This window comes from Rutidosis leptorrhynchoides, chromosome 6, assembly GCF_046630445.1.
Source record: "Rutidosis leptorrhynchoides isolate AG116_Rl617_1_P2 chromosome 6, CSIRO_AGI_Rlap_v1, whole genome shotgun sequence".
In the NCBI taxonomy this organism is placed as follows: Eukaryota; Viridiplantae; Streptophyta; class Magnoliopsida; order Asterales; family Asteraceae; genus Rutidosis; species Rutidosis leptorrhynchoides.
In genome coordinates, this window is record NC_092338.1 from 129,943,253 (window position 1) to 129,954,521 (window position 11,269).

An 11,269-nucleotide genomic window follows, 5' to 3' on the forward strand; every position below is an offset into this window, starting at 1 on the left:
GACTTTTTATTTTTTAACTTTGACTCTCAAATTCGAGCTCGATATGAAAAATTGTGATTTGAAACTTTTCAGAAAGTTTAAGTGGATGGATTCTAACATAACTGTATTTACAATTTTTGAAATTTGATACAAAATTGGGTTTTGAGTAAAAAGGGTTCATAACATAGGTAACGAGTTTTTTAAAAAATATATATATATTTGTTTTTCCAATCGATCATAGCAGTACAAGTAAATATATATTGAATGAGTTTTTGTTTGATAATGCTACTGGATTAAACGCGTAACTGATTGTTGACAAAAACAAATTTGATAAACAGTTTGATGGTTAGTTTTCAACAAACTCGTACGAAAATCTATTTAATATATATTCGTGTATCTGTATTCCTATATATGTATATATATTTATATATCTATGTAATTGTATATTTATATATCTGTTTATATTTATCTGTGTAAAATCCATAATTTTAGTAATTAACAAATATAACTATATTATTACTAATAATAATATTACTAATAATATTAATATAAATAAACTAGTAATAATAAAGGATAAATAATAATATGATAATATTAATACTTAAAAAAATGATAATTTTAATAAGATTAATAATAATGATAGTAAATATAATGATAATTTTAATAAGATTAGTAGTAAAAAAATGATAAATAATGCTATTATTAATAATACTAATAATAATTTAGTTATAATAATATTAATATTAATAATAATAATAATAATAATAATAATAATAACATAATAACTTATTCATATCAAATTTCATATATATATATATATATATATATATATATATATATATATATATATATATATATATTAGAAATAATAATATTGATGATACAAATATTAATATTCATATTAACATTAATAATAATAATAAAGGTAATGATAATATTATTATTGTAATAATTATTTTTAAACTTGTAATTAAGTTTTATTAATTGTAATGTTTAATAATCATATAATATATAATAACTTTTATTGACTTATTATTATTATTATTTATAATTCTATAATCACATTTAATATTTATACATTTTATATATATTATAATATTCATACAAGATTAATATCTATATATTATAAAGTAGTAAATAAAATAATGAAGTTGCTATTAAAATAAATAAATAAATATATATATATATATATATATATATATATATATATATATATATATATATATATATATATATATATATAGATATTTATTTTAATAGCAACTTCATTATTTTATTTACTACTTTACATATTCAACTCAAATGATTAGATTTATATTTAATTTAAATTATGTTTTATTACTTCTAATTAGTATATATCCTTACATTTACATATATATACTTATTTATTTACAAACAATTGTTCGTGAATCGTCGGTAATAATCACAGATTAAATGAATCCATGTAAACAGCCCAAAAATTTGAGACTCAACATTACAGACTTTGCTTATTGTGTCGAAATCATATAAGAATAAAGTTTAAATTTGGTCAGAAATTTCCGGGTCGTCACAGTACCTACTCGTTAAAGAAATTTCGTCCCAAAATTTGAGTGGGATCATCATGGCTAATAATAAGAATGTTTTCCGGGTGAATATGAGCTGATAAATAGAGTTTTATTACTATTGAGTAATACAGATAAAATAATTTGATTATTCGAAGCGTATGAGTGAAGTTATCACAAAAGAGTGAATTGAAGAAATAAAGTTTCATCTTAACTTTTGACGTAATCATGGTTGAATTCCGAAATTCAAGGGATTTAAAGAAAATCTTCGTAATAAGATTTGATGTTTCGGTAATTATGGAAATTAGGATCCTCTTTGGTTAAATACGATAATCTTTCTTGATTTCTCTGTCGGATATTTCACTATAAATCCACGCTCTTCATTTCCTTTATATTTTGGAGTTCCATCCTTTTGTTTTCTCTTCTCGACTTTAAGTCAAGCGAATAATGATCCAGAATTCTTAGGTAAGAAGTTTCGAATGAACATAACTAATGTTCTAAGAGAGAAATTGTAATAGCACGATCTTGATTGGTTAAATTACCAGAATTCAAGAGAAAAGATAGAACTATCAAGAAAATATGTTCTTGATTTGTTTATAGATTAGATAGAATGTAAGAGTCATGTAACATGGCACATGATGACGTTGTGATATGTGAATCATCATGTTTCATTAAAAACTCAGCATAACTTACTGTAATATAATCACGTTGATCAAGTGTCATTATATTATACTAACTCATGCATCAATTTCCAACTCATGCATAAATTTCCAACACTAATTCAAAATCATTCATAATTCAAACTCAAATTCTAAATAAATTTAGAAACTAAAGTAGTTTCCTTTATGATGTAGTATAGATAGCACGAAGAGATAAATAATTTCGGACGAGAATGTTTATGAAAATATCTTCAGAAATATCGAAGATATTTATGATGATATTTTGGAATTTCTAAGTTCGATGGTTGATAAAGAAAGATTTTCCGCAAGATTTTAATATGAGCACGAAGCAAGATATTTGTTGAAGGTTTCATCGGATACAGAATCATTTGAATTCGTTAAGTACAGGTTTAGTCCTTGTGATTTGTCCACAACCTCCTTTATAGTTTGCTCAATCCGTTTTTCAGTTCCAACTTTTCCGAGCTTTGCCAACATACTATCCTTTATCATCAAACTTCCGACGGTTAAGGTCGTTTACCGTTTTTTGCTGCTTCATTCAGATTTTTCAACATTCAGAGTACTGATTCGTAAACTGGGTGCTTTTCAGAATTTTCATATGGAAGATTACAATTCTAAGAGACGTTTGTTATATGTATACATATATTTGTTGATGTAGAAACGCTGTGAGATTCAAAATACAGATTGCTGATTCCCGGTAATTGGTATGGCAATACTCGTTACAAGATGCGGATGAGCATATGATAGGGTTTCAATGAATATAATGATTTTTTTCGGAAAATCAAAGATCAATGGAGTTGCTGGTACATCTGCTGATAACGTGGTGGAATATAAAAGGTTCCCTTGTAACAATAAAAGAGCACGCATATATATCAAAGTTATAATAAAGTTGTTTCGAACAAAAAGTCAAAGTTGACTTGTTGGAGCTGTGACAAAATTGGCTAATTTAGAAAGGCATTGCAAAGTTATTTTCGGTAATATCAATGCCAAAGGAACTAGTACAGATACGGTGATAAACGTTTACTCATGTTCTGAGAATTTTCAAGTGCATAACTATATGCATCAATCTTTTCTTCCGTAGATGAAGTGCGGTTGGTTCATCCTCTCGATTGAGATGCTTTCAAGAATCATGAAAGGTTTGAACGCAGATTGGAATCGTCAAGATACCAATGAGGTTTAAGATAGAATCAAGTGACAAACTTGAAGAAATGTTTAGTTTCATATCTTATAATCAATATTTTAATTCATTTTAATTGTCCAATGTTCGTAGTCCACAGTTTGTAGTCCACAGTTAGTAATTCAATAATTCATATACAGTTTAATATATAATATTCGAATTAATTAATACATATCGTGACCCGTTATATACATGTCTCAGACTCGATCACAACTCAAAGTATATATATTATTTAGAATCAACCTCAACCCTGTATAGTTAACTCAAGCATTACTGCATTTAGAGTGTCTATGGTTATTCCAAATAATATATATAGATGCGTCGATATGATATGTCAAAACCTTGTATACGTGTCCCGATATTTAAAGTGCGTAAAATAAATAATAGAAATTAAATGACGATAAATAAAATTGTGATAAATAAATTGCGATAATTAAATTGCGATAAATAAATTGCAATAAAGAAAATGTAATACGGAATTAATCAGTTAGCTAGGAACAGTTAGCGTGGATTCTTATAAAAATTCTTCTCATAGTTAAATTGTTTGTTTCTAACAAATTTTATTTTTGTCCAATGTTTTCTTCATTATGCCACTTGTTGGATCATGATACGTCAAAATCCAAATATGAAATTGAATGAAAATGGTTATTCTACAGTGAACGGATACGTATATCTGTGGGTGTAAGTAGGATAGTAAATGACTGTTGAATCAGATTCGAAGAATGTACAGTGTAACTTATTAATATGAAATCTAAATATTTTTCGGGTATTACCTACCCGTTAAAATATTTATACCATTAATCGTTTGTACAAAAGAATTTTTAATTACAATCTTTATGAAAATATACTTACATATATATTCTCTTCAGACGTAATCATGGATTTAATAAGTCAATATGATATTAAACTCATTTGATTTACCGTTAAAACAAGAATATATAATCTCTAGAATATTAGAGATTACATAATCGTCATGTCGTACGAAGATAAATGATGTAGAACGTCATGTAGAACGATAATTATGCTCGAGGTACAGATTGTGATGTTGAGGCTGTGTTGTTGTGGTTTGTGTTGTTGCTGGTGGTACTGTTTATGCCGTTGATATTGTACGTTTTGCACCATATTTTCCAAGGCTACAACTCTTGCGCGAAGCTCGTTGACTTTATTACTCCGGGATGATTATCAGTAGGAACGAGCGAATGAATAAGGTTTAGAATCTGACTTGTGATATAGTCGTAGCGAGATACTCCGAAAATGAGAGAGAAAATGGTATTACGAATAGGTTCGCCGGTAAGTGCTTCAGGTTCTTCGCCAAGAGGTGATTTCGATTGATGGAAAGGATCACCTTCTTCTTGTCTCCATTGATTAAGTCGACTACAAACCCATCAGATGAATTGAGGATGGCTGATTGGATTGATTCATTCTGGTTATACTACTTTCGGAGCTTGAGTGAAAACCCATATCGGAATAGCTATCGGAATCCGAGGAATTTGAACTTGTTGAGAGTTCCATCTCATACGATCAGATGGAGCATTTTTCGATATGAAATGATTTTTGAATATTGGATGATATTCTAACTACATAGAATATCTATATATATATATATATATATATATAGTGCTAAAGATTTCGTAGACTACGGAGGAATTTACGACATATGTCAGGCAAGTCTACAGTAACAGATGCGCTAAGATATGAATTATCAGATACGCCAAGATATGAATTTTGTCTATACACTATTCATGCAGTCAATGCAGTAAAACATGTCTAGACTAAGAATGATAAGCAGGTAATTTCCTAAGGATGATAAGTAGGTAATTTTCAACACGAAATGATAAGCAAAACTTTTGACATGCAGACACGATCGAAGTCCAGACCCACTAATGCATCTAAATAACTATCAGTTAGACACACTAATGCAAGACCTACTTCGCTAAGACCACCGCTCTGATACCACCTTTCATGACCCGTCCTAATCCATCTGGACGAATACATTACATTTGGTTACATCGCGAGGTACTTGACCTCTATATGATACGTTTTACAGACTTTGCATTCGTATTTAAAAGACAAACTTTCATCACATCGAAAGTTGACAGGCATGCATACCATTTCAGATCCAATCTATAATTGACTTAATAATAATCTTGATGAACTCAACGACTCGAATGCAACGTCTTTTGAAATATGTCATGAATGACTCCAAGTAATATCTCTAAAATGAGCAAATGCACAGTGGAAGATTTCTTTCATACCTGAGAATAAACATGCTTTAAAGTGTCAACCAAAAGGTTGGTGAGTTCATTAGTTTATCATAATCGATCATTTTCATAATTTTAATAGACCACAATATTTTCATTTCCATTTTTCATAAACATCATCTCATATCAGGCATTTCGCAAACTGCATAGAGATAAAAATCATTCATATGGTGAACACCTGATAACCGACCTTAACAAGATGCATATAGAATATCCCCTATCATTCCGGGACTCCCTTCGGGCATGATAAATTTGAAGTACTAAAGCATCCGGTACTTTAGATGGGGCTTGTTGGGCCCAATAGACCTATCTTTAGGATTCGCGTCAATTAGGGTGTCTGTTCCCCAATTCTTAGATTACCAGACTAAAAAGGGGCATATTCGGTTTAATAATCCAGCCATAGAATGTAGTTTCGATTACTTGTGTCTATTTCGTAAAACATTTATAAAAGCAGTGCATGTATTCTCAGTCCCAAAAATATATATTGCAAAAGCATTTAAAAGGGGAGCAAATGAAACTCACAATACTGTATTTTGTAGTAAAAATACATATGACGGCATTGAACAACTGAACAATGCAGGGTTGGCCTCGGATTCACGAACCTATATCATTTGTATATTTATTAATACATGTAATCGTAATTGAATGAGTATATATATATAAATTTATTGGTTACACCATTTTTATGTTAATAATATATATTTTTAATTTGTATATACATTCAAAATAATTATTATTTTATAGTTATATTAATATATATGTATATCTGCTTAGTGTTATATTATAAATACCTAAATTGTTATATGTGAATATTTCTAAAATAATTTGTTAATTTAGTTAATATATACTTATAATCTTAACAACGTCGTTAAAACTTTTATTTTCATAGTTATAATTATTTTGAATAATAATACTTACATTAATCTAGTTAATATTAATAACAATGATAATAATATTAATAATAATAATACATAATGATAATACTAATAGTTATAGCATGATACCAATACTAATATTTATAAACCGATAATAATTTGTATTATTTTCATAATGACAATACTAATAATAATCATAATCATAATAATGTTAATAATACTAAAATGACACAATTTATAGTAATCTTACTTATAAAAATATATTAATGATAAATAATGTTCCTACTACTTATAGCTATAAATATGATATTTGTAATAACTATAATACTAACAATATCAATAATATTAATAATAATAATCCTAATATTAATACTTTGTTGGTACTAATAATATTAGTAACAATTTACTTAGCATAATAATAATAATAATAATAATAATAATAATAATAATAATAATAATAATAATAATAATAATAATAATAATAATAATAATAATAATAATAATAATAATAATAATAATAATAATAGTAATAATAATAGTAATAATAGGTGTTAATTAATAATACTAATAATAATTATAATTCTAATACTTAATGATAATAATAATAATAATAATAATAATAATAATATTAATCATAATAATAACAATAATAATTATAGTTATAATAATAACAATAATAAAAATTAATATTAATATTAATATTAATAATAATAATTTGATGAAGAAACTACCTCAAAAACGATTTTCTAAAAAGAGTTGCCCCAGCCCGGGCTCGAACCCAAGACCTCTCGTATACCTCAACACCCTCACAACCACTGGACCAATTCATTTTTATCTGATTATAAACCATTTCATTTATACTTAAACTGTTCTTCTGCTTTCTCTTCTTCTTCCTCAAAACACAAACGATCAGAGATAAATTCAACTTCATAACTAATTGGTTTTAGGATATAATAACAATTCATAATCACTTGTAATTTATAATTTATTAAACGCGAAAGAAAAAAAAATAAAAAAAATCAAGAACCGCTGAGCTGTTGGATTACGGTTTCAACAAAAAAAATAATGATTATGATTTCGAGAACGTTTTGGAAAATTGTTACAACACAAAAAAGATTGTAAATCGTTCATTGAAACTATAAAAATTATCAATTTAACCAGAAACATCAATATGACTTCTAATTTTTGGATGAACAAATGAGTTGACTTTTTATTTTTTAACTTTGACTCTCAAATTCGAGTTCGATATGAAAAATTGTGATTTGAAACTTTTCAGAAAGTTTAAGTGGATGGATTCTAACATAACTATATTTACAATTTTTGAAATTTGATACAAAATCGGGTTTTGAGTAAAAAGGGTTCATAACAGAGGTAACGAGTTTTAAAAAAAATATATATTTGTTTTTTCAATCGATCATAGCAGTACAAGTAAATATATATTGAATGAGTTTTTGTTTGATAATGCTACTGGATTAGACGCGTAACTGATTGTCGACAAAAACAAATTTGATAAACAGTTTGATGGTTAGTTTTCAACAAACTCGTACGAAAATCTATTTAATATATATTCGTGTATCTGTATTCCTATATATGTATATATATTTGTATATATATTTATATATCTATGTAATTGTATATTTATATATCTGTTTATATTTATTTGTGTATAATCCATAATTTTAGTAATTAACAAATATAACTATATTATTACTAATAATAATATTACTAATAATATTAATATAAATAAACTAGTAATAATAAAGGATAAATAATAATATGATAATATTAATACTTAAAAAAATGATAATTTTAATAAGATTAATTATAATGATGGTTATCCCAACGTACATTTTTTCTACCAAGAGTGCCAAAATCTTGCTCGTCAAAATTAATCGTATCTGTTGATTTTAAGAAGACATCACCACTCTTATTTTACTTGACTACTGCTAACGATCATAAAGAGACCAGTTTTGCCGGCGTCGGAGATCCCACGCGCCGCCAAGGACTACCGTCGTAGGTGGGTTTTTCCGGTCAAGTTACAAGCTTTTCCGGCCAAATCCCGACGAGTGAACACTCACAGACCTCATACCTGGCCCAAGAACGATTTTTCGCATAGGAAATTACCACCCTTTGCTTCACCACATTACTTGCGCCGGCCGCCGCTGCTGCCGCCGCCTGTTACCGGAAATTAATCTTTCCGGCCGGTTACGATTCTCTCTCTCGATCTATCTTTGTGTTAACTGCTTTCTGATTCCTGTCTTTAATTATATCACTGTTATACTTGCTTTTCTATACTTTTACTTTCTAGGAGTAAACTCATATATATTTATATTTTTATATATATCACTGTATTTGCCTATACTGTTATATATTTATATATTTATATTTAATATCTATTTTGTTATCACTTTTATACTTGCTGCTCTTTTGATATCTTTATTATCTATAGCATACATCTACATCTATATTTATATTTAATATTTATTTTGTTATCACTTTTATACTTGTTTTTAATATTATAAGTAACAATAAATACTTATTTATCATTGTCATATCCTTCTTACTTTTAGCTTGCACTTGGTACATATTTTTGGTGTATAGGTTAATATAGATCTTACGCATACCTATGGTCACTTGAGGTCATGTCCTCCTAGTTTAGGGGTGGGTAGGCCCAGAGGGGTTAGAGGCGGTAGTAGGGTAGCCACCCTTGGTAGGATTAGAGTGGGTAGTTGGAATATAGGAACATTGATAGGCAAGAGGATTGAGCTCGTTGATACCCTTCTAAAGAGTAATGTGGACATAGGGTGTGTTCAAGAGACTAGATGGAAGGGTGAAGGGGCAGTAGATATTAAGGACTATAGGTTATGGTACTCGGGTTCTAGGATAGCACGGAATGGGGTAGGTATCTTTTTGGGAAATCTACATAAGGATAACGTTGTGGACGTGGGTAGGTTTAGTGATAGGATTATGTCGGTTAGTCTAATTATTAACGAGGAGACTTTCACAGTCATTAGCGCTTACGCACCTCATGCGGGTTTAAGTGATGCGGAAAAGAAGAGTTTCTGGGAATTGTTAGATGAGGTAGTGAGGGTGTGTCCAGCGGATCATAGACTAATTATAGGAGGTGATCTGAATGGACACATAGGAGCGGAGGCAGAAGGTTACGAGGGAGCCCATGGGGGCTTTGGTTTTGGTCCTAGAAATGAAGAAGGGCGCTCAATTCTTGAGTTTGCCATAGCCCATGAGTTGGTTATAGCAAACTCTTTCTTCAAGAAGAGGGATGCTCAGTTAGTCACTTTTCATAGCGGGGGTCGTCACACCCAGATTGACTTCTTGCTCCTTCGTAAAGGGGAACTTAGGACATGTAGGGACTGTAAGGTCCTTCAGCTTTCACGTGCTCCTCCCAGCATAGATTGTTGGTCATGGACCTAGTCACTCGGGGAAGAGTTGGCAGGGGGGCCAGGGTTGTGCAACATAGAATCCTTTGGAAGAACCTACATGGAGCGAAGGCAGAGACTTTTAGAGCGAATGTTGCTGATAGATTGAGCGTAGAAGGGGATAACGTAGCCCCTACTGACGTAGACCAGATTTGGAATCGCATGGCGTTCACTATCAGAGAGGTGGCAAAAGAAGCTTTAGGGGTGGCATCAGGGACATCGAGATCCCATAAGAGTAGTAGAGAATCGTGGTGGCTTAATGACGATGTTCAAACAAAAGTTGCGTTAAAGCAGACGAGGTTTAGGGAGCTCATTACTTTTGGGGAAGGGACACCCTTGAGAGAACTAGGGTAGAAGAAAGATATAAAGAAGCTAAAAGAGAAGTAAAGAAGGCCGTAGCAATTGCAAAAGACAAAGCTTATGAAGATTTATATAGAAAACTAGACTCTAAAGAGGGAGCCAATAACATATATAGAATATCTAAAGCTAGGGATCGAAGAGGCAGGGACTTAGTTAACGTCAAGTATATCAAGGATGAAGCGAGCCAAAGTTTAGTGAGAGAAGACCTTATTAGGAAAAGATGGGAAGAGTATTTTGCATTCCTTTTCGGTAGGGAAAGAACAGAGCGGAACGGGGAACTACACGAGGTTTGGGAATATCAAAACAACTGTTTCTGCACGAGGATTAACCATAGGAAGTTAGATCGGCCCTACGAAAGATGGGGAGAAACAAAGCAGTAGGTCCAGACCAAATTCCGATTGAGGCGTGGAGGTGTCTAGGAGGCGATGGGGTTAGATGGTTGACAAACCTTTTCAACACGACGTTTAGAAGTGTAAAGATACCTATGGAATGGAGACTCAGTGAGGTTATTCCCATTTACAAAAATAAGGGAGATACGCAAATATGTAGTAATTACAGAGGCATAAAGTTACTTAGTCATACTATGATGCTTTGGGAGAGAGTGATTGAGACGAGGCTCCGATGCGAGACAAAGGTTTCAGAGAACCAATTTGGTTTCATGCCAGGACGCTCGTCGATGGAGGCAATTCACATTGTTAGAAGCCTTTTGGAGAAGTATAGGGAAAAACGAAAGAACCTACACATGGCGTTCTTAGACTTGGAAAAGGCTTATGACCGTGTCCCGCGCGAGTTGATTTGGAAGACTCTTAATGTTAGAGGTGTCCCAAGTAGATATATAAGAACTATCAGAGATATATACAAGGGGACGAAGACTCGTGTACATACGGCGAAGGAAACACTGAGTTTTTTCCGGTAGAGGTAGGTTTACATCAAGGATCGGCCCTTAGCCCATATCTTTTTGC

The 11,269-nt window shown here is 30.5% G+C and overlaps 1 protein-coding gene across 1 annotated transcript in view; it reads left to right on the forward strand.

The window, feature by feature from the left end:
* Nucleotides 1-10,301, forward strand: part of LOC139854068 (uncharacterized) — a 34,521-nt gene extending 24,220 nt beyond the window's left edge. The window contains exons 2-4 of the mRNA XM_071843392.1: nucleotides 8,474-8,687; nucleotides 9,112-9,883; nucleotides 9,943-10,301. Coding sequence (XP_071699493.1) covers nucleotides 8,474-8,687; nucleotides 9,112-9,883; nucleotides 9,943-10,301 — 1,345 coding nt within the window. The remainder of the gene's footprint in view (nucleotides 1-8,473; nucleotides 8,688-9,111; nucleotides 9,884-9,942) is intronic.
* The last annotated feature ends 968 nt before the right edge of the window (nucleotides 10,302-11,269 follow it).